Below are 23,624 nucleotides of genomic sequence, written 5' to 3' on the forward strand. Positions count from 1 at the left end.
TCCCCTTCACCTATTTCGCCCAATGCCTCATTCCCCTCCCCACTGGCAATCACCAGTTTGTTCTCTGTATTTATGAGTCTGTTTTTGGTTCGTTTTGTTTGTTCATTTGTTTTTTAGATTCCACATGTAAGTGAAATCATAGGATATTTCTCTTTCTCTGTCTGACTTATTTCACTTAGCGTAATACCCTGTAGATCCATCCATGTTTTCACAAATGACAACATTTTCTTTTTATGGCTGGGTAATCGTCCATTGTATATATACCACATCACCTTTAACCATTCATCTATCAATGGACACTTAGCTTGCTTCATATCTTACCTATTGTAAATAATGCTGCAGTGAACATAGGGGTGCATACGTCTTTTCGAATTTGTGTTTTCTTCGGGTAAATACCCAAAAGTGGAATTGCTGCATTATATGGTGATTCCATTTTTAATTTTTTAAGGAACCTCCATACTGGTTTTCCACAGTGGCTGTACAAATTTACATTCCCACCAACAGTGCATAAAGGTTCCCTTTTCTCCACATTCTTGCCAACACTTGTTATTTTTGGTCTTTTTGAGGATAGCCATTCTGACAGGTGTGAGGTGATATCTCATTATGATTTTGATTTGCATTTTCCTGATGATTACTGATGTTGAGTATCTTTTCATGTACCTGTTGGCCATCTGTATGTTTTCTTTGGAAATATGTCTGTTCAGATCCTCTGCCCATTTTTCAGTTGGATTGTTTGTTAGATATTAAGTTGCATACATTATTTTGAATATTAACCCCTGTCAGATATATCACTTGCAAATTATCTACTCCCTTTCAGTAGGTTGCCTTTTCATTTTGTTAATGGTTTCCTTCACTGTGCAAAAGCTTTTTAGTGAGATGTAGTACCATTTGTTAATTATTGTTTTTGTTGCCTGAGAAGGCAGATCCAAAAAATATTGCTAAGACCCATGTCAAAGTGTTTACTGCCTGTGTTCTCTTCCAGGCGTTTTATGGTTTCAAGGCTTACCTTTAAGTCTTTAATTCATTATGAGTTTATTTTTGTGTATGTTGGATATCTGTTCTTATTAGCACAGACAATTCTATTCTTTTCATAGTTTCAAGGTACCGAGATGCCCTATTGTCTTTTTCTTAATACCTAAAATGCCCAGGTTTTTTTTAAATTTCTGATAATGCTTGGTTTTCTTCTTTTTTTAATTTCTAAAAAATGAAACCCAAGGTAGAAGAGTACTTTCTACCTTCAATAAAATTTTCAGTGTTAACACAACCAATTATGTTTTTGTATAAATGCCAGGCGTATAGTAATAATTACACACAAGAATGTTAGATTATTTCTGTGAATGTGAAGAAATTAACTGTGATGTTTTATTTGTCTTTCTCTAAAAACTCATTAAATGAATAATAGTTATTAGTTTTTCTATTCCAAGATAATTATTAAAATATCCATTATAGCTCATCTCTTCATTTGAGAAAAATGTTTTAGTTATTTTCAGTATTTTGCTTAGCATATAAAGTCAGTAAGAACAGGCTGGGTTAATTCAAAAGAGCTGGCTTCCTAACTAACTGCATACTCCAGTTATATTCAGAAACAGCTGTTTTCTTGTCTAGTCCAAAACAAGAACAGAGAACCCCAAAGCATCAGATAACTCCATTGTAGTTCCTCTTCCAGCCAAACACATGCACACAAAATTTTACATTGATAATTCTGTCAACCTATCAGGAAGACAGTAGGCAATGAATAAGTTGCCTTCAGTGTGCATGTGTCTGCCTTATTCTAAAAAACATCTAATTTTTATTTACCCTCTTCATCCCAAAAGTAGACACTTTATTGAAGCCTGGATTAATTGTGCTATATATCTCTATTTTCAAAAATCGCTTCATATAGAAAAAAATTTTTCCCATTTACTTCTCCATGTACCAGGAGTGCATCTGAAGTATTCCTAACCATAGGAATTATATGATTTCATTACTGTGTTGAAGTCCAACAGCAAATTTATAATTGACAGTGGTAGCAGATTTTCCAACTACCTAAAAGTTCATGTGCACTAAATCATTGAATACAATCATAATTATTATTGCCTGCTTCCTAATGCTAAAGAACAAAATCAATTTATATATTTTTTACTTTAGTAATTCATTTATCAAAGAAAATACAGTTGATTTAATCTCTAATTTGTTATATTAAATAGATAAAAATTAATATATGCTTGGATTCACTTTAAAATTCCAGGAATATGTGAAGTTTTCTTTCTTTTTCTGAAGAGAACTAAGGCAATATTTTAACTTACAAGGAAATTAAAGCTAAAGTGCTTATTGGTGTCCTTCAGTGCAGATGACACTGATACATATTTCTTTGTTCTTCATAATTTGGCTCAGTAATTTATAAATATTTTGAGGGAAAATGTTAATTTCAAAAACAAAACGTTATTTACGTTTGAAAACTATCTTTTAGTCTAGAGAGGGAGTGGGACCCCGATGATACGACAGCAAAGCCAGTGTGAGTCACCTCACATGCACAGATTCCACTCCCAACAATAAAGTCCCTAAACGTTCTACACAGAGGAACTCTAAAAGCCTCCAGAATCTCTCCTGCCCTGCAAGGAACCCATAAGGTTTTGACTCTATCAAAGGTCTGGTAACGAGTTTTACTATTCATTCTCCTCTTACACCATTGCCTCAGCCATTGTCCATGCCAAGTGTACCTCAGCCTGTGCTTTGTCTCTTCCCCCACAGCTATGTTTCTTGCTACTTTGGGCAATGCCCCTACATGTTTCCAGGACCCTCTCACCCTCAGCAGAGTGAGACCCCACAAACTGCTTGTCTTCTCACTTTATCTCTCCTGGGAGCCGGACCTAGATCATTGCCAGTGGTTCTGAAATAAAGGGACTGTGAGATAATCCCCCCCATAGTCTCTACCCCAAAACTAGGTTTGGGGAATGTTTCATTTTCTTGATGTCTTCCTAACTCGCATTACTTTAGATTTGTACAGAATAACATAAGGGCAAAGTTGTTTTCCAGTTTAGCAACCCACTGATTATTCAGCTGGTTTGAGTCTCTGAGCCCATCCTCCATCACATCTCATTTTCTTACACAAATCTTCCATGAAAACTCAGTTTAGAGAATAATATAAATTCTCAGTAGAGACTTGAGAATTGTTTCAATAAACCATTGATAAGTATTTGTAGGACTCCTTCAAGACTCTGAGAAGGCAAGTTTGGATTCTAATCTTTGAACGATGAGATACGTGAAAGTATAAAATAAGTGATGCTATACTGGGTCAAACCAATGTTCCCCTTGGCCCATACTCTCTCCAACAGTGACTTTAAGGGCTGTTTGATAGAATAATGCAGTGTTTGCTCTCCATGATGATATTTGCAAGTTAACCTAAATATCAGTAACATCCCTCTTATAATCTATTACAAATCTAAAATGTGAAACATGTTATTGGGAAAGCTTCCCACCAGTCATTCCTAGTCATAAATTGCCCTTTAGATAGTGGCAGAATTGATTGTTATCAGTCCCCCTGTCTTCTGACTTGACAATCAGCATGACCTTTTTTCATAAGTTCTCTGATACCCTAACTCTGCTGTCCTCTTGTTTTGTCAGGCACTCCAGGGTTTCTCAGCCTTGGCACTATTGGCATTTGGGGCTTGATAATTCTTTGTTGAGGGGGAATATGTTGTGTATTGTAGGATGTTTAGCAGCCTCCCAGGCCTCTACCCACTAGATGCCAGAAGCACTAACCCTCTCCAGTTGTGACAATCAAAAATGTCTTCCAGACATTGCCAAATTTCCCCTGGGGGTCAAAAGGACCCCACCCACACCCCACAGTTGAGAACTACTGCTCTATTTTAATAGAAATATATATAATATATAATATTTTATACCCATATGAATATGTATGTTTTTCCTTAAATTACAATTCTTCTTATTTTAAGATCTTGTTAAGGAAACTTTGCTTTCATTTTCCCATTACTTGCACATATATAAGTAGTGATGTTGGAGCTACAGACTACCCTACCTAAAAACAACAGCTTCACATAAAGATGTATCCAGCTATGTGAGGCTCAGTGTGATGAATATGATTAAAATGTCTCTTAATCAGATTTAGATATCTCCTGACTACCATTTATTTCCTTTGCTTAAGAAACTTAGCTGTATGCTAATCTTCACATAGACCATGGAAAATTAACGGTATGCTAACGTTATTATTATTATTACTTAGCAATCCCAATAATGTGGTCATAATGGTCTCTGATTTTAACATGGTTCTCCATCAGTTGACATAAAAAAGGAGGAATCTTTTTTTATTTGAATGTCTCTTTTATCCTCATAAATCATGTGCACAATGCAAGATCTCTGAACATACTGGAACAGGTTTGTTTTTATCACTCTTTTACTAAACTTTTTTGTACTTGATGAGTCTTTTCTTTCTTTTACCCCTATTTCTGCTTCCCTGTTACTGTGTGTGTGTTTAAGCAGCAGCCTCTTACCCACTGCTGTATCTCACATGAAGGAGAGAGAATGTTTGATCAACCTCCAAAGGTTAGCCTCTCCCTTGTGAGACAATGTTTTGACCATGCCTGCCTGCTTGCAGAGTCACTGACTGGAAAAGCAATATCGTTCCCAAGATCACAGGAGAAAACATGCCTGGGCCAGGACCATGAAGGCTGCATACTGCCCTGTCCTTAAACTCACTGGCAGGCATAGGTCTAAATTACATTTCGAATTGAATTTTTCCATATGAACAATCTTAGTATATGGGTCACATTTTTTTTGGTTGATTTAGTTTGATTTGGTTTTTTATTGTAGAGACATAAAACATGGAAGACTATATGACTTAAACTGGTCATGAAAGTAATTATATGCCCAAATATCTAAGTTATGAAATAAAATTTCATGTTTTATTGTATTTTGTTTGCTTTTCTTTTTTTTAACATCTTTATTGGAGTATAATTGCTTTACAATGGTGTGTTACTTTCTGCTTTATAACAAAGTGAATCAGTTATACATATACATATGTCCCCGTATCTCTTCCCTCTTGCATATCCCTCCTGCCCACCCTCCCTATCCCACCCCTCTAGGTGGTCACAAAGCACCAAGCTGATCTCCCGGTGCTATGCAGCTGCTTCCCACTAGCTAGCTATTTTACGTTTGGTAGTGTATATATGTCCATGCCACTCTCTCACTTTGTCCCAGCGTACCCTTCCCCCTACCCATATCCTCAAGTCCATTCTCTAGTAGGTCTGCATCTTTATTCCCATCTTGCCCCTAGGTTCTTCATGACCTTTTTTTTTTTTTTAGATTCCATATATATGTGTTAGCATACAGTATTTGTTTTTCTCACTCTGACTTACTTCACTCTGTATGACAGTCTCTAGGTCCATCTACCTCACTACAAATAACTCAGTTTCATTCCTTTTTATGGCTGAGTAATATTCCATTGTATATATATGCCACATTTTCTTTATCCATTCATCTGTTGATGGACGCTTAGGTTGCTTCCATGTCCTAGCTATTGTAGATAGAACTGCAATGAACATTTTGGTACATGACTCTTTTTGAATTATGGTTTTCTCAGGGTATATGCCCAGGAGTGGGATTGCTGGGTTGTATGGTAGTTCTATTTTGAGTTTTTTAAGGAACCTCCATACTGTTCTCCATAGTGGCCGTATCAATTTACATTCCCACCAACAGTGCAAGAGGGTTCCCTTTTCTCCACATCCTTTCCAGCATTTACTGTTTGTAGATTTTTTTTTTTTTTTTTTTTTTTTTTTTGCCATATGCGGGCCTCTCACTGCTGTGGCCTCTCCTGTTGCGGAGCACAGGCTCCGGACGCACAGGCTCAGTGGCCATGGCTCACGGGCCCAGCCGCTCCATGGCATGTGGGATCTTCCCGGACCGGGGCACGAACCTGTGTCCCCTGCATCGGCAGGCAGACTCTCAACCACTGCGCCACCAGGGAAGCCCTGTTTGTAGATTTTTTTGATGATGGCCATTCTGACTGGTGTGAGGTGGTACCTCATTGTAGTTGTGATTTGCATTTCTCTAATGATTAATGCTGTTGAGCATTCTTTCATGGGTTTGCTGGCAATCTGTATATCTTCTTTGGAGAAATGTCTATTTAGGTCTTCTGCCCATTTTTGGACTGGGTTCTTTGGTTTTTTGATATTGAGGTGCTTGTAAATTTTGGAGAGTAATCCTTTGTCAGTTGCTTCATTTGAAAATATTTTCTCCCATTCTGAGTGTTGTCTTTTGGTCTTGTTTATGGTTTCCTTTGCTGTGCAAAAGCTTTTAAGTTTCCTTAGGTCCCATTGTTTATTTTTGTTTTTATTTTCATTTCTCTAGGAGATGGGTCAAAAAGGATATTGCTGTGATTTATGTCATAGAGTGTTCTGCGTATGTTTTCCTCTAAGAGTTTGATGGTGTCTGGCCTTACATTCTGTTTCGAGTTTATTTTTGTGTATGGTGTTAGGGAGTGTTCTAATTTCATTCTTTGACATGTAGCTGTCCAGTTTTCCCAGCACCAGTTATTGAAGAGGCTGTTTTTTCTCCACTATATATTCTTGCTTCCTTTATCAATGATAAGGTGACCATATGTGCGTGGGTTTATCTCTGTGCTTTCTATCCTGTTCCATTGATCTATATTTCTGTTTTTGTGCCAGTACCATACTGTCTTGATTACTGTAGCTTTGTAGTATAGTCTGAAGTCAGGGAGCCTGATTCCTCCAGCTCCGTTTTTCTTTCTCAAGATTTCTTTGGCTATTCAGGGTCTTTTGTGTTTCCATACAAATTGTGAAATTTTTTGTTCTAGTTCTGTGAAAAATGCCAGTGGTAGTTTGATAGGGATTGCATGAATCTGTAGATTGCTTTGGGTAGTATAGTCATTTTCACAGTATTGATTCTTCCAATTCAAGGACATGGTATATCTCTCCATCTCTTGGTGTCTTCTTTAATTTCTTTCAACAGTGTCTTACAGTTGTCTGAATACAGGTCTTTTGTCTCCCTAGGTAGATTTATTCCTAGATATTTTATTCTTTTTGTTGCAATGGTAAATGGGAGTGTTTTCTTAATTTCACTTTCAGATTTTTCATCATTATTGTATAGGAATGCAAGAGATTTCTGTGCATTACTTCTGTATCCTGCTACTTTACCAAATTCATTGATTAGCTCTAGTAGTTTTCTGGTAGCATCTTTAGGATTCTCTACGTATAGTATCATGCCATCTGTAAACAGTGACAGCTTTATTTCTTCTTTTCCGATTTGGATTCCTTTTATTTCCTTTTCTTCTCTGATTGCTGTGGCTAAAACTTCCAAAACTATGTTGAATAAGAGTGGTGAGAGTGGGCAACCTTGTCTTCTTCCTGATCTTAGTGGAAATGGTTTCAGTTTTTCACCATTGAGGACGATGCTGGCTGTGGGTTTGTCATATATGGCCTTTATTATGTTGAGGAAAGTTCCCTCTATGCCTACTTTCTGGAGGGTTTTTATCAGAAATGGGTGTTGAATTTTGTTAAAAGCTTTCTCTGCCTCTATTGAGATAATCATATGTTTTTTCTCCAGTTTGTTAATATGGTGTATCACGTTGATTGATTTGCATATATTGAAGAATTCTTGCATTCCTGGGATAAACCCCACTTGATCATAATGTATGATCCTTTTAATATGCTGTTGGATTCTGTTTGCTAGTATTTTCCTGAGGATTTTTGTATCTATGTTCATCAGTGATATTGGCCTGTAGTTTTCTTTCTTTGTGACATCTTTGGTTTTGGTATCAGAGTGATGGTGGCCTCATAGAATGAGTTTGGAAGTGTTCCTCTCTCTGCTTTATTTTGGAAGAGTTTGAAAAGGATAGGTGTTAGGTCTTCTCTAAATGTTTGATAGAATTCGCCTGTGAAGCCATCTGGTCCTGGGCTTTTGTTTGTTGGAAGATTTTTCATCACAGTTTCAATTTCAGTGCTTGTGATTTGTCTGTTCATATTTTCTATTTCTTCCTGATTCAGTCTCAGAAGCTTTTTTTTTGTGCATTTCTAAGAGTTTTTCCATTTCTTCCAGGTTGTCCATTTTATTGGCATAGAGTTGCTTGTAGTAATCTCTCATGATCTTTTGTATTTCTGCAGTGTCAGTTGTTACTTCTCCTTTCTCATTTCTAATTCTGTTGATTTGAGTCTTCTCCCTTTTTTTCTTGATGCGTCTGGCTAATGGCTTATCAATTTTGTTTATCTTCTCAAAGAACCAGCTTTTAGTTTTATTGATCTTTGCTATCGTTTCCTTCATTTCTTTTCATTTATTTCTGATCTGATCTTTATGATTTCTTTCCTTCTGCTAACTTTGTGGGTTTTTTGTTCTTCTTTCTCTAATTGCTTTAGGTGTAAGGTTAGGTTGTTTATTTGAGATTTTTCTTGTTTCTTAAGGTAGGATTGTATTGCTATAAACTTCCTTTTTAGAACTGCTTTTGCTGCATCCCATAAGTTTTGGGTTGTTGTGTTTTCATTGTGTCTCTTCAAATATTTTCTCAGTCCCTTTCTTTTTCTCTTCTTCTTCTGGGACCCCTATAATTCAAATGTTGGCACGTTTAATGTTGTCCCAGAGGTCTCTGAGACTGTCCTGAATTCTTTTCATTCTTTTTTCTTTTTTCTGCTCTGCGGTAGTTATTTCCACTATTTTATCTACCTGGCCATTTATCCGTTCTTCTGCCTCAGTTATTCTGCTATGGATTCCTTCTAGAGAATTTTTAATTTTGTTTTTTGTGTTGTTCATCATTGTTTATTTGCTCTTTAGTTCTTCTAGGTCCCTGTTAAACATTTCATGTATTTTCTCCATTCTATTTGCAAGATTTTAGATCATCTTTACTATCATTACTCTGAAATCTTTTTCCGGTGGACTGCCTATTTCCTCTTCATTTGTTTGGTTTGATGGGTTTTTACCTTGCTCCTTCACCTGCTGTGTATTTCTCTGTCTTCTCATTTTTCTTAACTTACTGTGTTTGGGGTCTCCTTTCTGCAGGCTGAATGTTCGTAGTTCCCATTGTTTTTGGTGTCTGCTCCCAGTGGCTAAGGTTGGTTCAGCAGGTTGTGTAGGCTACCTGGTGGAGGGGACTAGTGCCTGTGTTCTGGTGGGTGAGGCTGGATCTTGTCTTTCTGGTGGGCAGGACCGCGTCCGCTGGTGTGTTTGGGGGTTGCTGTGACCTTATTATGATTTTAGGCAGCCTCTCTGCTAATGCATGGCATTGTGTTCCTGTCTTGCTAGTTGTTTGGCATAATGTGTTCAGCACTGTAGCTTGCTGGTCGTTGAGTGGAGCTGGGTCTTAGCATTGAGGTGGCGATCTCTGAGAGAGTTTTCGCCATGTGATATTATGTGGGGCCGGGTGGTCTCTGGTAGACCAGTGTCCCGAGCTCGGCTCTCGTACCTCAGAGGTTCAGGCCTGACACCTGGCTGGAGCACCAAGACTCTGTCAGCCACATGGCCAGGCACGTTGGGAGTTTCTTGCCTTTTGGGAAGTCTGAGGTCTTCTGCCAATGTTCAGTAGGTGTTCTGTAGGAGCTGTTCCACATGTAGATGTATTTTTAATGTATTTGTAGAGAGGGAGGTGATCTCCATGCCTTACTCCTCTGCCGTCTTGAACCTCTCCTATACATATATTTGCCCTCAATAAATTATGAGCCTGAGAGTTACTCTGTCTGTTTGATGTTGTTTGTTGGGAGAGAATTTGAAATCCTTGATGGATAGTGCTGGTAAGAATTGAGATTCAAACCAGAAGAAAGGGAGAAGGCAGGAATGGGAGGAGTTGACAGGGATCACACTAATCCATGCTTACCGGCTACTAAGCGAAGTCAGCTTCACACACACACATCAGGAATCAGTCCTGAGCTCTCCAACCCCCACAGCTTATTGGTTTGTTATATGCCAGTGTAGGAGTTCTCAAACAGCTAGGCCTTAGAATCACCTTGGGCAGTTGTGTGAAAATATCAGTGCCCAGACTCTACCCTAAACGTGCTACTCTTTGGGAGATACTCCTTTATACTTATGAAAGCCCTTTTGTAGACACAGAGTTATGGAATTTTGCTAGAGAATGTTCTTCCAGCCTCATCAAAGGAATAACGTATCTACTTCAGGCCCTTTGATCTCAGGCTATAAACTTCCAATTGACCTGTCTAAATATGAGTCTATAAGCCATTACATACAGCCATGTGAAACCAACAGGAATCAACTTTCCAACATTCATATTCCCCTCAAAGTTCCCACCTTAGTACTGGACGTGTAGGATATTCTCTATGAATGATAACAATTTGCTTAAGACAGAGCTCCCCCAAACTTCATAGATTTGTCAAGGAATAAGATTAGGAAAGGTAGCAAGTAAGAACAGTAAAATAGTAATTTGGTGGATGCACAGAAGCCATGCCTAAAAATACACAGTCAATCTTAGTCATTTACAGTAATTATGTTCTATAAATTCACCATGAACACTGAATTAGTGAATTCTGAACCAATGCTCCTAGAGGAAATGCAGGATCAGGTTCTTGAGAGCCTCTGGTCACAAGATTTTCATCAACCAATCAATATGTAACCTTGTTTTATGTGTATGTCTGTCTAAAGACACTTAATTTAATACCGTTGAGTCATTAAAATTGAACTCATGCACTGTCACTTGCACCTAAACAAAGCTTAACTAGTACACGTACTTTATCTGTGGGGCACCTCAGCCCTCTTGTACTTAGTCACACTAGACAACACTGCAACACTATGCTTAGAGACCATTTTAAACAGCAAAATCACCAACAAAGAGCACAAAAATGTGAAAAACATGGCACTAAATAGATCATAAAAAGGACACTTGTTTACTGTATGAGAGCTGAGACAATAAGACGGAGCATGAGAAACATTGCAAGGCATCAGGAGGTGGTAGCGTTCCTCCCTCAGCTGGGAACGTGTGCATTGGGCAGCTCAGATGTGTCACCACTCTGCGCCAGTGCACGTTTTCAACTGTGACAGCACCACACGCGTTGATTTGGGGGTTACAATTAAATTTTAGTGAGTAGGCAAATTTGCAAATAGGAAATCCACAAATAATGAGGATTAGCTGTATTTTGAAACTGTATTAAAAGTACACAGTCATTTTATAAAACCTGTAAGTCTTTATAGTAAAGAAGAACAAGGAAAAGGTCAGGCATAGGAAATTGGATCAAAAGTGTAACCTACTATTCCTCGCATGGCTCACGCATACGACTTTTTTTTTTTTTTTTTTTTTTTTTTTTTTTTTTTTTTTTTTGCTGTACGCGGGCCTCTCACTGCTGTGGCCTCTCCCGTTGCGGAGCACAGGCTCCGGACACACAGGCCCCGCGGCCACGGCTCGCGGGCCCAGCCGCTCCGCGGCATGTGGGATCCTCCGGGACCGGGGCACGAACCCGCGTCCCCTGCATCGGCAGGCGGACTCTCAACCACTGCGCCACCAGGGAGGCCCGTACGCATACGACTTTTTTCTTCAGTTCCTTTCTTTGTCTTTGGATGGAATAAAAGGGCCATAACTTCTTTAAGGCAGAGACTGTGTCTCGTTTAAAATTGAATTCCCAGCATCCGGCATAAAGCAGGTATTCAGTAAATGTTTATTGAATGAAGGAAGGATCAGGCAAACAAATAGGAGCAGCTGTACTGAGGTATGTATCAACCTTCCAGATCAGACCTGACCCTGTCGAGCGTCAGCAGTGATGGTGTTGCTCACGGGTAGATGGTCAGCAGTGCACAGAGGGCTGCAGTGGGCTTGGTAACATTGCCACGTCTCCTTCAGTCTCTCCAGTTTCCTTCCCTTATCACCCATCACTAGGGAATAGTCCAGTCCCCAAAGAGGCAGTGGGTGACCCAAATGATTCTTTAGTTGGCAGAGATTTTTTTTAAAAAGAGGGAGGGGTGGCCTTCTGACATTTCCTGCCTTCTTGGTTATCTGCCATCAGTTTTCACTCTCCCCAAACCAGCTCACTTAGATCCCCAGGAAATAAATGCATGGAAGCAGCACTTACTTAGCAATTTGATGTCATATACATATGGCACTTGGTGTGACTTGGCATACAGGTCTGACCAGTCCCCGGGCCTGGGGGTAAACCAGTTGTCCATTTCTCTCACTTCTACTCTGGAATTTCATCATTGCTAAAGAAAAGCACAGAATTGTGGTGGTTGTCTCTGTGTCATACTTGTGGTTCCCAGCCTCAGTGAGACCCGTGGTCTTGATCATCTTTTTGTTCTTCCTGACTGACTCCCTACCCCATGCTTTTCATGCCTGGTCACAGTAAGGTCCACCTAACCTCTTACTCCAGGCTGACTTTGTCTCCCTGCTTCCTCTGCATTTCTGTTACTTCCCCTTCCTTCTCCAGCTGCTTTCAGATCATAGACAGAAGTGCCCTCCTTTCTATGGCCGACCTCCCCACTTGTATTTTTGGTCATTTTCCCCTCCCACGTTCTTCTAGCCTCACTCAACCAATGATCTGCATCCTCACTCCTCCACCCCTTTGGTGTCTTTATAGTTTATTCATTTAACACATATATATGGAATGCCTGCTGTTTTTCCAGGCACTGTGGTCGAATGTTGTCTGGATGGTGTAATGGTGAATTAAACAGAAATAGTCCCTCTACTTACAGAACTTACAGCCTAATGAGTGAAAGTAACTGTAATTAATGGGTCCTAAAACTAAAACATAAGCAGTGAAAGGACAGGGAAGGGAAGCTGTGAGGCCTTGTGGTGAGAAGTGGATGGGTTAGATTTTGTAAGCGGGTGGGGGGGGGCAGGAGGATACATTTGAGGCATTAGAAACAGCTTGTGCAGAAGCCCTCAAGTAGCTAGAAGTGCTCATCAGAGAAACTGAAAAACCAGCTGGTCACAGGGGAAGGGATAAGGGATAAAGCACACGATGGAGGGAGGGACTGTTTCCAGCAGTTTACAGACCATGTTAAAAAATCCTCCATATGCCAGCTTTCTGGGTCATTAACACCTCTGCTTTTTTCTGTTTCCTTAATGTTTGTAACAGTGTGCTTACCTCTCCTGTTTCTCTCTCATTCTCTGGCTTTGCCTGCCACTGTAATACAAGCCTTCTACAAGCTACATGCTATATGTCTTTTATTTTTCTCTAGCACTTTTTTCTGGATTATCCTCTACCCCTATCATTTCAAATATTACTTTGATATTTCAGATGTATCAAAGTCTACATCTGTAACTTCGGCTCCTGTTCTGAATTCCCCAAGTGTATTTCTAACCACCTGCTGGAAATTTCCACGTTCACGAAGGTGTCATTCTGGAATCTCTGGTCCAGTGTGCCCAAAACCAAATCAATTTTTAAAAACCCGATTTTTTTCTTTCTCTACTCCAGTGTGTTATGGAATCATCATCTACTTTCACCTTTAAGGAGTTCTCTCTTGAAAGAACAGTCAAATATCGGGGGTTTTACAGCATAAAAGTCTGTTTTGGTAGAGTTCTATATGAAATGCAGGGGGGCAAATAGAAGTGGCCCCTGACCCAAGCTTAATGAGGTCAGGAAAGGCTTTCCAGAGGGGTTGATTTCTAAATTGAGTGTTATGGGAGGAAGAGCATTCCAGGCAGACTGAACAAATATGAAGGCATGGCACACAGGCCACCACAAATATTTCATCATGGCTGGAGCCTGGGCTGCAAAGTTAAAAAGAGAGAAAGCTGAACCTGAACGAGGAGATGGGATCAAGAAGATCCTTGTGTGGCATGTTAAGGAGCTGGATTTGATCTGAGGAGCCATTGGAGGATTTAAAACATGGAGGATGGCATGATCAAATCAGTTGTTTCAAAAGCTCATTCTGTAAGCTCTGAGAAGGGGGTGGGGGGAAGCAGTGAAATAAGACCAGGAGAGGCGGTTGCAGCAATCCGAGCCAGCCATAATGAGAAAGTAGGGTTTGGTGAGGAAATCCATGTGAAGGAAAAGGAGCAACCTAGGTCTCTAATGTGACCATCAGTGTGTAAAAGCAGAAGGGCACTTCAGCGTAAGATGCGCTGTGTGTAGTGCCTGTGCGGCAGCCAGGGGGCTCGGGAGAGATTTGCTGAGAACTCAGTCTTGCGAGATAGTTCTGATGAAGATGGATGGTTCCAAGTGTATTTCCAGAAAAACTGCCGTATTTACAAGATTTGCTGAAAACTAACGATTGCCAAATCATTTTGAAGAAAACTGGAGATCCAGGTTCTGGGTATTGATTTGGAAGTCTTTAGCATAAACATACCTGTCGAATCCATGGGAACAGAGGAGAGTACAGAACTAAAGGGTAGAAGGCATTAAGGAGCGCCAGTTTTTTTAAAGAGTGCACTGAGAGAGGGGAGCCTGGGAAGGAGATTGCTGGAACCAGCCCCCCAGCCCCTACCTGTGGAGGTCTCCACACTCCCATTCTCCAGGCTTTACTGCACCGTTTACCTGCCTACCAGAGGTACCTTCCTAAAATAGAAATCAAGTCGTGATTTACCAGCTCAGACATCTTAGCTGATGCTGTATTTGTCTTTGAAGTCCAAATCTCTTAGGTTTTAATCTAGCTCTCATCCCTCAGAGATTGAACAGAAGTTCTGACCTACTTTTTCTCATCTCCCAAATCACCCCCCCCCCAAGTAGGCTGCCCTGCAGATGCGAAACCTCAAACCTCTGCTTACCCCGTTTTCTCCAGCTGTATAATTTTTGTGCTATGCCAGCTATCAGAAATTCAGTTTATCCCTTAGGAGACAACTAAATGCTCCCTCTTCTGAGAATCCTTCTCAAAAGCCTCCAGTTGAAATACAAGACTTCTGTTCCTTTATATCTGCACATTTTTTTCCCTTTATCATAATGTGGATCTCCCTCTGCCTTGTTGGTTGTCTCCATGCCTTCCCCTGTTAGAGTATAAGCTCTTGGAGCATACTTAGCTTTGTATCTCCAGGGCATGTAGCACGGTGCCTTGCCCCTAGAGTGGCTTTCCGATAAGTATTTATTGTTGTTGTCATTTTTAATTGGCATAATTAGTATCCCAAACTACAAATCATGAATCAAGATGAAGGCCTTTACTTTTTGTTTTAATATACTTATAGAAACTGCATCTTAATGCAGAGGAATATTTTGTCCTTAAGGAAAAGCATAATTGGAGGATTTAGTGTCAAATACAACTCAAATAATCAACAATAAATTCTAAAATCAAAGAATCAACAGCAAACTTGTATGAATATTTAAAGTCATAAAATTATGCTCCCAGAAACATAATTTTAGCAACAGAGAAAACCTGAAAGAGCTTATCTAGTCAAGTGGTTTGTAAACTCTCTCCTCTGTAGAGCCCTGTTCCTCAGGGCTCTGTGGGGTAGGTCTGGGGAGGCCAGGTTTGCCAGACCACCAAACCTAGCTTCACCTAGAGAAATTCTACTTTTCAGGTTTGTATGTGAGGCTTTCAAACAAAATTGTATTGAAAACGAGTTTTGCTTTTAAATCAGTTTGAAAAACAAGATTGTAACCTTCAGGCTACTCCTGTAATCTTGGTGACTCTGGGCCTCCATTTCCTCATCTGTAAAATATAAGAATGGTGCTATGATAGTTCATGCTTTTATTCTGAGCACCTCCTGTACATTTTCAAATAAGGAAAACAGACGTCAAGAGAAGTTAAGTGGCTTACTGAGGCCACATAGAGAGTTAAGGACAGAACCAAGATTAGAATTTAACCAGAAGCCCTCGTTGTTGGGGTTTTTTTCTTTTCAATAAAAATTCCTACAAAGTAGGTATAAAAAAATTGCAGCTATTAATTCTTTGGAAAAGGTAGATATCAGGAGGTATATAAATAGCTTTTAAAAATAGAGCTCTACTATATCATAAATTTGCCTTATTTAAAGCTGGTGTGCTACTGCAACAAACATAGATTGAACATTTACTTAATTTTACATTCATTCTTCAAGCTTATAGAAATATTTGAGGGAGTTGTTTGCATGGCCCATTTCTCTTTCACAAAGTTATTTATGAGTTGTTTCTTCTTGGTAAATCTCCATGTAATCACTGGAGGCACTGAAAATCATTCCATTAATCATTCCTTTCATGTTTGTCTCACTGCATCTAAACTTAAAAGCATCACTATGAAGTTATGAGGGTTTGGGAAGCAAGAGTCTCCAGATCCTGATCCTTTCATTCATCTCCTTTGCTTTGCTCATCTTCCTCTCTTCATCCCCTCCTCTCCAAATCAAGGGTATACATGAAGAGGAAATGAAGTCACAAAACAGCTGAGAGGTGTGTGTGGACAGGAGGGAAAGAAGGGCAATCATGCTCCTTGGCCTTGATGGGGGGTGAGGGTGCTTATGGGCTGATTGTCTCACAGCCTTGGGCCTTTTTTGTTTAAAGATAAAGTGAAACAAAACAGCTCACAGAGACACCTCCTTCTTCCCCCTCCTTCTGCCTCCATACCCATATGGCGCGCTGCTGCTGAGACCGAGGAATGAGTGAGTAAAGGTGTTGAGAAGTGAAGTATTGGTCCTAAAGAAATAAGTGTCCTCTTATAAATCAGTGTCAAGACTTTGTAATGTGGATCGCCTACTAATTTGTGATTCATAGCATTTGAACATAGGTTAAGCCAACCTTTGCATCATGAAAAAGGACTTGGATATGCCCGCTACAGTAATGCAGTAATACAGTAGGAAACAGGGCAGGAACCATGTTTAACCTGCTTAAGACAGACTTTCTGAGGACATCACAGCACCCATTTCATATGAAAAGACTATTAGAAGCAGGTTTGGTAAGACCTGCCCATAGTAATATGTTGTTACTCATTTGTCAGGGTCACAACAAGCAAGGGAAAGTAACACTGACGTAACAGTGATGTATAATTCAGTCTGACTTCCCTTCCCTCAACCTCTGGAGTAGACTTATGTTCTGATTAGAGCCATTATATTGGGTTTTTTTAATCTAGTAGTTTTACAACATTTCATATACAGTTGGCCTTCCTTATCCACGGGCTACACATCTAAAGAGTCAACCAAACATGGATCGAAATTATTTGGAAAAAAAATTCCAGAAAGTTTCAAAAAGCAAAACTTGAATTTGCCATGCTGGCAACTATTTACATAGCATTTACATTGTATTTACAACTGTTAGCATAGCATTTACATCGTATTAGGTATTATACGTAATCTAGAGATGATTTAAAGTATACAGGAGGTTGTTAGGTTATATACAAATACTACACCATTATATGAGGCACTGTAGCATCTGCATATTTGGGTATCTGTGCAGGTGGGAGTGTCCTGGAACCAATCCCCCTTGGATACTGAGGGCCGACTGTATATATGTGTATTTAAGGTAAGATGTTGCTCTTGCCTTGGGCAAAGAGAGAGAAGTAATACTTAGACCATGTAAAAGAAGCGTCTGACCTTTAATCTGATGGCTGTGTTTGGAATTTATTTCATAAGTCTGGGGAAAAAAACTGAAGAAATTCAGTTACAGTTGATGCTTTCTGAGAGGTTTTGATGGTTTTCTTCTGCTCTATGGGCTTGAGGGCAGGTAGACTATTCTGCAGTCTGCATTAGTCCTTGAATTTAAATTTTCTATGTGTTTTTACTTTTTTCCCCAAACACATTTTAACTGAGTCAGATTATCTTCAAATAGTTGAGAAAAATCCAAGATTGGTTCTTTTGTTCTTTGAAATAGGCTCACTTACTACAACATTCAGGTTTTGCCACTAAGTCTCCTTGCCCTTTAACTCTTGTTTTCATTACATGCTTGATTTAAAGCTATATAGCCAGCAATAATATTACATAATTATGGCCCAGAAAAGTACAAAATCCTCTTGAAATCTTTATGATAAGAAAAGTAATACTTGTTTAAAGGGACTCAGTGCCAAATCTTGCTGAAATCCGATTGTGAAGGAGGAAATCCAAAAAGGCAAAACAAGTTTCAGTAGAGATAAGACTGGGAAAGCAGTAGTTACTCAAAGAAGTTAAGACTGAAAGAGACAGTTGTACTCCTTGTCTTTCATTTCATTTTGGCTTTTTGTTTTCTGGGGTTTTAAAATTTTAATTAGGTAGATATGGTATATCTCTTTCATTTGTATGTAATTCAAAACTTTAACATAGTAGTGATTTATATTTTCTATGTGAATTTTAAGTAGATCCTTTCCATAACATGTAATTATCTGTAAAAAAAAATTTGCAAGTCTGTCTTTTTTTTTTTTTTTTTTTTTGCGGTATGCGGGCCTCTCACTGTTGTGGCCTCCCCCGTTGCGGAGCACAGGCTCCGGACGCGCAGGCTCCGGACGCGCAGGCTCCGGACGCGCAGGCTCAGCGGCCATGGCTCCGGACGCGCAGGCTCAGCGGCCATGGCTCACGGGCCCAGCCGCTCCGCGGCATATGGGATCCTCCCAGACCGGGGCACGAACCCGTATCCCCTGCATCGGCAGGCGGACTCTCAACCACTTGCGCCACCAGGGAGGCCCTGCAAGTCTGTCTTATAGCAAGATTAAGTTGATTTCTAAACTACTGTCATATCAACCACCATTTTCCACAGTATCCTTTCATTTGGGATTAATGTTCAAACTCTAGAGGAACCGTCTAACTCTCAGAGTATAATCTGGCACAACTGAAAGTGCTTATTTGATTTTCTCATGGAGGTGCCATTAATAAAACAGATATACTAAGCAAATTTTGTAGAAGATTTAAAGAGCTTGCAGATTCAAAATTTTACACATAGTTCAGTGAGTAACACCATGAAAATACAGTGTACTGACAAGATTACAAAGCAAAGATGCACTGTTGAAAGGTAAATTTAGAACTTAAGTAATATAAAATAGTATTACTGATATAATTTAGGCTGACTCACAACTGACTCTTTTTGCCACACACCTGAAAGCTCACTTTATTTACGAAGAGCGCTTAACCAATCTGGAGAGCTGTTTCCTTGGTTTTCCATGGGAGTGAATACACACTTGTGATAGACATGCTGATAGACACTTGTGTTCAGAACAGGCATGCTCTTTCCTCATTCATCCAGTTGGTGGGTTTTCAGCGTGTGAATATTGCCTGTGTTGTCTTCTGTGATTTGTGATTTACTCTTTGTTCTTCTTTCACAGCAGTCATTCAAGTCCCAGGATTTCAGACCGGGCTCAGAGTCTATGACACAGTAAGCAGCTTTTCCTCCTAAATAATTTGCAGTGATAAATAGTTGTTTTTTTCTTTTTTTTAAGGACAGTTTCTCCATTTCCCTCTTCATAATACCACACTAAAAAAACTATGAAATGCCTATTTCAAGGCATTAAAGAAAAAAAGCTAATACCCAGAACATTATCATTGTATATGTCTTAGAAATGCCTAAGGTAGATGAGCAATTTTTCAAGTATTTATTTTAAAAGATCTCTAGGAAGTTTTTATATTTTTTTGATACTTGCTATATTACTTAATAACATAAATAGAAAATCTCTCTTACCTCAAAAAAAAAATACTGAAAACCTTTGCAAAGCACTTCTCAATTTTTATCATTGCAGATGATTTTGTACATAATCTGAAGCCCTGACTTCATATTCACAAGTCACTAGCAAACTATCACATGAGTGTAACAACCTTGAACAGCTCAGATGTCTGCTGTGCCCTCCCATCCCACCGCCACTGTCCCCACATTGGGTGCATGCCTACACACATGTGCATACAGAGAAGCCCTGCTGAATGTCCTTCAGGAAAATATTGGGTTGGCCAAAAAGTTTGGGGGTTTCTATAACGTCTTACCCGAATGAATTTTTGGGCCAACCCCATATTTATTCGTTAACCCTGCTATGCACTTTGACATTTTGAAGAATATGTCTCTTCCAGTTCAGAAATTCTGATTTAAATGACACTCTAATTTACAGGAATTATCAGATAAAACCGTGCATTATTTTATAATATTTCATTCTACAGATGAAAGACAAACAGAATTTTTTAATGGTATTTAAGAGTCACAGAATCATGACCTAGAAGATCCCTTAGAATTCTACATTCCCTCTGTTTTATATTCAGGAAAACTAAGAGGAAAGACCTTGTGCAAATGTCACAAGGCATATTTATGTCAGCGCTTGAACCAAGCAAGACCTAAGTCTCCTGATTCTCAGACTACCGGGGTGTGTGTGTGTTTGTTTTTTATACTATATTCAGTGTTATTAGGCTCCTTGGTAAGATGCCATTTTGTTGTAAGTTTAAAAAATCTTTCTTTTTGAGAGATAAAATTATATTGATGATTATATGATTATATATAGCCCTGTATTACATCAGAGCACACTCATTATCACATTTGAGTCTCCCCATTTCCCTACAGACCATTGCTCTGACCACTGTCTTGCATGTGGAGAAACATGATCTGAGGGAGGTAGTAAGAGGCAGACCCAGTACCAGAACACAGATCCTGTGTTTCCCAATCTGCTGTTCTTTCCATGCTTTCTCTCTCCCTGTCACACGACACAAATACACATCCCAGGTCTTTCAGTTTTTTGTTTTTGTTATATCTGCCAGGTATGTTTTCAGTTCCAATCTCTGAACAATTGAAATTTTACATAATAGTTGATCACATAATAACTGGCTCTGAGGAGTATACTCAGTGACGGATCACCCACGTAAAAAATATGCTGGATCAATGAGGACAAACTCTGTTTCAACAATCAAAAATGACCATATTTTAATACATTATGGGAACAGTCCTCTCTCTGAACATTTTTATAAAATTTTTTAGAACTTTTATCTAATATGTGAATGAAAGGTTCTATAGTCACTTTGACTACTTTGGATACGTATTTTCAGGTGACAGAGAGATCCACACAATGCTCTCCAGATTAAAATTTTAAAAAGCCTCAAAAACCATCCCAGCTTGTTTCTAAGGCTGTCAGGGTAGCTTGGCCTCTCTTTTTGAACATAGAGCACTTAAGAAGCTTCTGAAAATAAATTTTCATGAGAAGTTCAGATATGTCTAAATGCTCAAGTTCATCTAAAGCCTTTGGGCTTTCCCTATACTCATAATTTCTTAGAAGTAAGGATGAATTAAGACACATTTCTCATGACTTAAGAACTGTAGGCAAGTTGAAGGTGGAAATACTATAGCCCAGTATGTCATTTCTTTATTTCTCTAATTTACTTAAATGAGTCCATTGTACCCAAGTAAATGGATAGAGGCTAATTTTTTTGTTTCTTTGCAGCCTTGCCATTCAGTTACTAACATCTGCTCATTAGTTGGTTGACCAAACTTTGTAAATGAGCCACATAGGACTGCCTCTCACCACTTTCCACTTGAATTTCTTGTCTCATTTATACTTTTTAATTTTTTTTCAGAAATTTCAATCACTTCTGTGCAAACAATTTTTACACATTTTAATAAAGCTACACTCTCTTATCTTAAAAAGATACCAAGAAGAAACTTTTATAGGTTAATTTAAAGGCATTTTCTTGAAAGTCTTAAACTTTTACCTTTTTTATCTCATGCCCCTATGATGTTATGATCTGCTGCCCAAGTCAGAGTTTGTAATGAAGCTTCTACAAATATGTTATAATCCATAATTAGTATTAGTGTTCCCTAGTTACTAATATATTTTATCTAGAGTTTGTTGGGGTTTTTTTTAAACCTAGAATGTTTTATTGCATTAGCAGGTTTGGTCAGAGAGAAGTTAATTCAGATGGTCAATAATATTAAAGGCCTTTATTTGTGGACACTCATATGTGAACTGAATGAATGAATGAATGCAATCTATTCTTAATGTAGTGCAGCCATAAGTGTTAACTCCAAGTATCCGATCTCTCCTCCACTATATATTTTCCCATCTTTATAATAATCCTATTCCAGACTTCTTCAATTTCTTCTTCTTTTCATGAGAAGAAATTAGTTTACCTTTTTCCCCTAAAATACCCTACTACTTGCAACTTTTTTTTTAAATTTCTTCTTTTGATTATTCACTTTTCAGCCTTTTTCTCCTCCTCCCATTCCCCACCCTTTCTGAAATCAAAATTATCCATTGTCAGGTGTGTGACATCACAGAGTTCCTTATATATTCTAAATATGTTCTTTATCAGACACATGATATGCGGATATTTTCTCCCGGTCTCTGTTATGCCTTTTCATTCTTTTAGCAGTAGCTTTTGAAAAGCAAACTTTTTTTTTATTTTGATGAAGTCCAATTTGTCAATTTTTTTCTTTTATATATCATGCTTTAGTATAGTATCTAAGAAACCTTTGCCAAAGTTACAAAGCTTTTCTCCTATGTTTTCTTGTAAAAGTTTTATAATTCAAATTGGTTTCATATTTAAGTCTATGATCTGTTTTGTGTTAAGTTTTGTATATGATGTGAGGTTTGGATCAGAGGATTCTGTTTTGTTTTGTTGGCATTTGGATATCCAGTTGTTCTAGCATCGTTTCTTGAAAAAACAGCCATGCCTCAACTGAATGGTCTTTACACCTTCATTGAAAATCAATTGTCATTATAAGGGTAGGTCTGTTTCTGGACGTATTCTAATCCATTGATCTACTTCTGTCTTTACACCAGTAACACACGGTCTTGATTACTGTAGTTTTATAATATGTCTTGGAATCAGGTATTATTGGTCCTCCAGTCTTGTCCTTTTTTAAAGTCGGTTTAACTATTCAGGGTCCTTTGTATGTCCTCATCAATTTAGAATAAGTTTTTCAGTTTCTACAACATAGGCTTCTGGAATCCCAACTTGTATTACCTTGAATCCAAAGGTAAGTTTGGGGAGAACTGACATGTCGACAGTATTCAGTCATCTGACTCATTAACATGAAATGTTTCTCCATTTATTTAGGCCTTCTTTAATTTCTCTCAACACTGATTGTTAGTTTTCAGCGTATAAGTTCTGCACATATTTGGCTCATTTATTCCTGCATATCTCATTGGTAAATGGTATTATTTTTCAATTTCAATTTGCAATTGTTTGTTGCTAATTTATGGGAATACTACTAATTGTTGTATGTTGATCTTGTATCGTGCTACCTTACTAAACTATCTTGTTAGTTTTAATAACTTTTTGGTAGACTTCACCAGGTTTTCTATATAGGCAGTCATACATATAAAAGCCAGTTTAGCTTCTTCTTTCCCAATCTGGATGCCTTTCCTCCCTCCCTCCTTATTGCACTGGCTAGAACCTCCAGTACAATGTTGAATAGAAATGATGAGAGTATATATTCTTATCTTCTTTTGTCCTGAAGGGAAGTGAGTGAGAAAGCATTCAGTCTTTCACTGCTAAGTACATCATCATAGGTTTTTAAATAAATGCCCTTTATTCCTTCATTTCCTAGTTTGCTGAGAGTTTGTATCAGGAATGGATGTTGGATTTTTGTCAAATGCTTTTTCTGCACCTACTAAGATAATCATATGATTTTTCTTTTTAAATGTGCTAATATGGTAAATTACATTGGTTTTCAAATGTTAAACCAACTTTTCATTCTTTGAATAAACCCCACTTAGTCATGGTGTGTTATCCTTTTTATAAATTGGTGGACTTGATTTGCTAAAATTTTATTTAGAGTTGTTTGTATTTTGTTCAAGAGAAATATGGGTCTATAGTTTTATTTTCGTGTACTGTCTTAGTCTGGTTTTGCTATCAGAGTAAGCTGGCTTCATGGAATGCGTTAAGAAGAATTCCCTCCTCTTCAGTTTTCTGGAAGAGT

General features: G+C 38.5%; 1 protein-coding gene across 5 annotated transcripts in view; it reads left to right on the forward strand.

Annotated features, from left to right (window-relative positions):
* The window catches only part of AHI1 (Abelson helper integration site 1), a 211,851-nt gene that overhangs the window by 159,961 nt on the left and 28,266 nt on the right, over positions 1 to 23,624 (forward strand). For 4 of the 5 annotated variants that reach the window (XR_009533948.1, XR_009533949.1, XM_060114693.1 and 1 more), the window contains one exon: positions 19,060 to 19,109. Coding sequence is in view for 3 of the 5 variants with exons in the window: in XM_060114693.1 (XP_059970676.1) it covers positions 19,060 to 19,109 (50 nt within the window). In the remaining 2 variants the exon portion in view is untranslated. The remainder of the gene's footprint in view (positions 1 to 19,059; positions 19,110 to 23,624) is intronic. The other variant, XM_060114694.1, reaches the window with a different exon arrangement.

This window comes from Mesoplodon densirostris, chromosome 12 (assembly GCF_025265405.1).
Source record: "Mesoplodon densirostris isolate mMesDen1 chromosome 12, mMesDen1 primary haplotype, whole genome shotgun sequence".
Taxonomy (NCBI): domain Eukaryota; kingdom Metazoa; phylum Chordata; class Mammalia; order Artiodactyla; family Ziphiidae; genus Mesoplodon; species Mesoplodon densirostris.